The sequence below is a fragment of the Varroa jacobsoni genome, unplaced genomic scaffold (genome assembly GCF_002532875.2).
Source record: "Varroa jacobsoni isolate VJ856 unplaced genomic scaffold, vjacob_1.0 scaffold_392, whole genome shotgun sequence".
NCBI classification, from domain to species: domain Eukaryota; kingdom Metazoa; phylum Arthropoda; class Arachnida; order Mesostigmata; family Varroidae; genus Varroa; species Varroa jacobsoni.
This window is the reverse complement of record NW_019213294.1, coordinates 114,880-119,934: the sequence shown is the minus strand read 5'-3', so window position 1 is coordinate 119,934 and position 5,055 is coordinate 114,880. Positions and strand designations below refer to the sequence as shown.

The 5,055-nt window shown below is 43.1% G+C and overlaps 1 protein-coding gene across 5 annotated transcripts in view; it reads right to left on the bottom strand.

Moving 5' to 3' along the window:
* The window catches only part of LOC111260027 (pyridoxal phosphate phosphatase PHOSPHO2), a 43,411-nt gene extending 38,880 nt beyond the window's left edge, over nucleotides 1-4,531 (bottom strand). Inside the window, exons 1-2 of one of the 5 annotated variants that reach the window (XM_022832495.2) lie at nucleotides 4,414-4,531; nucleotides 3,439-3,808 (exon numbers count right to left, since the gene is read on the bottom strand). In XM_022832495.2, coding sequence (XP_022688230.1) covers nucleotides 3,439-3,446 — 8 coding nt within the window. In that variant the 5' untranslated portion in view covers nucleotides 3,447-3,808; nucleotides 4,414-4,531. Of the gene's footprint in view, nucleotides 1-506; nucleotides 652-3,438; nucleotides 3,809-4,342 lie in introns of those variants that run through there. The other 4 variants (XM_022832496.2, XM_022832494.1, XM_022832492.2 and 1 more) reach the window with 4 other exon arrangements.
* Between the last annotated feature and the right edge of the window lie 524 nt (nucleotides 4,532-5,055).

The following is a 5,055-nucleotide window of genomic DNA, read 5'->3' as shown; positions in this document are numbered from 1 at the left end:
TCATTAGGCCTGTTTGCAGCTATGAGCGTCCCAAAGGCAAATCACTAGGGGCAACACACGAATTTAACCCTTAAAGCTATTCTGATCATGACTTTCAACTGTTCAAACATTTAAAGAATATATATATATATATTTTAATTGATACCATTTCAAGCAGAGAAATGCTTATTGATAAAGTATATATTGAGGACGTCGATAATGATAACCTCTGAATTGAGGACAGAATACCATTAAGAAACCTAAGATTGCACTTCTTGTACGTACCGACGACACGTGTAACATCATTTCACGGACGTCTAACGCGCCGCTAATCTCCCCGATAAACATCTATTTGTTTTTATATCTCTTATTCATCCAATAATCTAATTCGGTCTAAGTGACTCATTGCGTTCACCACTGTGACAAATTTAATATATATATATATATATATATATATATATATATATAAGTGAGAAAATACGTCTCTCACAACTTATCTTTAGAAAAGACCATAATTGTTACATTACATTGCAAGTAGATTCGATTCTACCGGCATCTTCAAGTCGTTCAAGTGGCCGCTGATGATTACGGAAGAGCTGACAGAGACGAAATAACTTACAGTTCTCAGACTTGGGCACCAAATTCGACCCAACGGGCCAACCTGTGGCACCCCGCTAAGCCCACGAACACTCTTTCGGCACCCGCGTCCTCTAACGACTACGGACTACCCGTGGATGACTGTCTAATCGCTTGTTCGCGCGTAACCCCTCTTTTTGCGTAAGCGTCACAGGAACTGGCTGTGACTGCTATAAGGGGCTATCTACTTGTCGCTGTGTTTGAAGACTACTATACGACGCTTGCCGGCTGGAAGAAAAGCGGCCACTGTTACCGCTATCGTATGGGGGTGCTGTATCGCTGTGACGATAGCGGAGTATCGACAAAGAACTGCTCTATAGGCGTCGCGGTACGATATCAGTGCTACCACTCAACAACAAAGAGTGGGTAAAGACTAAGCGTTCAAACAGTTGTAGTAGCGATGCTACGGCAGAACTACAAACATTGGTGATTTATCAGCCGAATCTGACAACACGGTGGCTATGGTAACTTCAGCAGTAACAGACGCCTGCCGTTTGCTTGCGAACTCCACACACTGGACATTTAGTGGGCGACCATATCCAAGAAGCCGATACATTCTAGGTTGCATTTGACAGTCGATTACGAACAACGTTTTATTGGGCTTGGCAGGAACGGTAAGACAACATATTTCCTTACGATGGCAACACCTACTTACAAATAGAGTAGATTAAAAGGAGATACCAAGAACGTCGATACGATACATACATCTCGAGCCATAAGCATAATGTGACGTATACGTCTGTTTCGCAAGGACCCGTTTTTATGCGTACATCATGCGAGCCCCCAATAACACGGTTCATTACTTCATTTGAATATTTGTCAGTCGAAATCAATAAAAATAGCAAGTATATAAACAATAGTACGACTCTGTCGTTGAAGCGATTACCGTAGCCAAATACCAGATAGCCACTAATAACGCCACTCGTTTTTGTCAGGCTGTGTTCTATTTTGTCTACTGTATTAAGCTGTATATAAATGAATGCAAATCGGTCCATCAAATCACCTTTGACAGATTTCAAGCACACCGAGTTTCACTATGGAAACAAGCAAAGGGCCGTTTCCAACGGCTTCTTTCAGCTTTTGTCTGCTTTCAGTCGATCAAAGCTGAACTCGCATCGCTTGCTTATAGCAACGCCAGGCGATCCGTTGAGCTTGCCAACAGGTCCCTTGTTAGGTGCTCACCGCCCTGTCATTTTCCTGCGGTGACCACAGCTGTATCAGACATACTTCGCATGATTACCACGCTTGGTGACAGTGTTTCTGTAAACTCCCGTCTTTTTGGAATAGACCACGCTCAAGCGATTAGTCGGTCGGTCAAACATAAAAAATGGTAGAAACAGCGGCAGCAGAGTCAAGTGCCAATCCGAGCGTTCAGGACAGAAAACCAGACGATACTGACCTACATACGACGCTAGTAAGGCATCTAGGCTGTGGCTGTGGCCGCGGCGGTGCTTCTCCACAGGAGCAGGGACACTTCGACGTTTACTAAGTATCCAACAGCGGGTCCTAATGCACAGCAGGAAAAATCTGCATGAGCCTTTTTGTAGAATAGCAACAGCAGCGATAGCGTTATCTGTAGCAGTGGCAGCAAGACGTCTATCGTCAATGGCCTCTTGAATATTGAATGCGGCAGCTGATTTGCTGACTGCTTCCCTTATGGTGTTTTACGGCCCCTGAGAGCTAGCGGTAGCTCGAGACCGTTGCAATAATGTAAACGAGCAAACCATTTGACTCGAAAGTCTATTGACCCAGGAGCTTATTTCCGGCGAACATCGGCCCAGAAGCGTTCTGGCGTCTACGCAACCTTTATACTCCTGTCCATATTTCCCACAGACCCACAGGCTATCCGCCCATTGGCAGAACCGTGAATGCGGACTTGCTCGTCATGAATAGCTCGACATGGATTAATTGGTACGGCAAACGTCAACATTCAAAACAAAAAGTAGATACAATGGTAATCCTAATAATTAGAACACGGTGTAAGATGATTATGATTCCTGCATAGTGAGCTAGCAAATCTGGCAACGGAACAACAATTGTTTTGCTTTTTTTTTGTGTAGGACATAGACTAACATAGGAATCAATTGGGCCGGTGTTATGCCAGCGTTCGACGAACACTGAACTGCATAGAAATCGTAGGACTGAAATTATTTCTAATAATCTATATATATATATAATTAACCGGCAATAATAGTGATGATGATCAAGCATATGACTGAAAATACGCGAAGATTAATATGATGATGATGATTTTTCAGGGCTGGTTTGGGCTCCAAAATCACCCGAAATAATAAAGCAACATGAAACATACAGTTCTTTTTCATTGAAGTTGATTGAGTGAACTTCAATTCAGCTTCCTTATCTCATGTTGCTCTGTGTCGACACTGATCGTTAGTTGTTATTAACTGATATGTACATGCGTTTCATTAGCGTCCTGCCAAATATACAAACAGTCGCCAATAGCCCGTTTTGAACCAGAAATCATTTTTAGTTAGAGAGTGGTAAATAACGAGTAGAGAACGCAAGCGACTCAAAGATATACAATTTCGATAATTTATGTTGTCGCCCTGCAGATTATCCTCGGACATCGTTCGTCTCAGGTACGCTCCGGCATTCATGCACCTACACTAACAATAAAGCGCATTTGACGCACGTATTCTTTCAAGCATATGTGTAACAATCGAAGAAGCAGCAAAAAAATGGGATTTACGTCGACGTTCAACTTTAACCGCAAGCGGTCACGTAAAGTACACACTTGAAGATCTTCCATTTAATTTATGTGTTGTATCGTGTGTTTACAATAAGTGCGCGCGAAACACTCACAGAACCATGCTGATCCGTCTCTCAATGCCAGCTGCGATATCTATATTGACAGAGAAAGTCGAGCCGAACGCTTTTAGTGCTCGTTCGCAGGACGTCCAGAAGAGGTCTTGTCCTTGATCTCGAACTTATGAAGGCTTCGTCGCTATATTCGCATCAGTGTTGTTGTTGTTGTTGTTCTTGCTGCTGCTGTTGCTATTGTCGTTGTCGATAGTTGCTGCCCTGATTTGCGTTGAAGTGAAACTTCAGGGCTTTGAGGTGTCAATCAGATGCTGCACCCGATGAAATTTATCACTACACAATGTGGTTTATTCATTAACGTCAATGAGCACAAAACAATACAGATTACACTAATAGAGCGTCGGCACGCGAACTAATGGGACAAGCACAACAAAACAACGACGACGATGACCACGACGACGACGACGACGACGACAACGACGGCGGCGGCGGCGGCAGCAGCAACAACAACAACAACGACAACAACAACAATAGCTATAACGAATTTTTCAGTAGAAGAGGTACAGCTAAATGGCAAACAAGAAATTTGTTCGGGACGTAAAGTACGATACAAGCAATCAAACTAGTATCAGTGCACGATCTCCTGGCCGGAGATCGATTGATCGGAAACACTGATGTAGTCTAATTGTGCCGATCGAACAGCCATCGAAGAACAAGCACACAAACGCTGTGATACTAACAGACAACTCTTAGACGTACTGCCGGAACAACTGTTCACTTACGCTATCAACGACTAATAAATTAATGGCTAACCAATGAACGCTACTTGAATATGTAATGAAGGTATCTCGAGCTTCAACGACCGGCGTTATCATTTGAGAGAGAAGATTGCTAACCAGTGTCACCAAATACCCAGATAAGCAAATACTTTTAGTAAAGCTATTACTCGTAAAATTGTGCATTGGCGTTTGACAGCAGCGTAGGTCCACGAGGATGTCGTTCTTATCTAACACTTACGTGAAGATATTGGCGACCTGCCATAGCGCGAACATTTTCACTCCTCAGGCTCGGGAAGAGGGCGCGTCCCTTTGGGAGAGACGTTGCCGCGGCCGTTATACAGCCACATAAGATAGCCAGACAATCAATTGAGCCCGTATTATTGTTGGAGAGGCAAATGGGAGAGGGTAAGCCTTTTGCGGCTGTCGACTGCGCGCAAATTTGAACGCAGACGTATCGTTTAGAACTCTTATTGGCGTGTTTTGAGCAGATCTTCACCTATGCCTATATGTAAACAAATATTCAAAACCATCTTTCAACACTGGTTCAAAAATTACCAGACCTGTCAAGAGGGGCCTTGATATAGGCCTGTCTGGATTTTCGTTATCAGAACTGCGAGAGGCATCAGAAACTCTCGTGGCTTTTCACTATCTTTCCACTACCACGATATTTCTAACGTCAAACTTGGCCTGATATCTTTCTCCGCGTTTGTCTCGTGGATTGGCTCACTGTTCCTAAAGATCGACCTATTTTTTCCCATGGATGTTTATAGCTTATCGAAAGTTCATCTTATTACATGCAATAAGTTGTCAGAATAATAACCTATAGTTATATTACATTGAACCAGTTATCGAATTTATTGAACCGGCTATGCTTTCTATA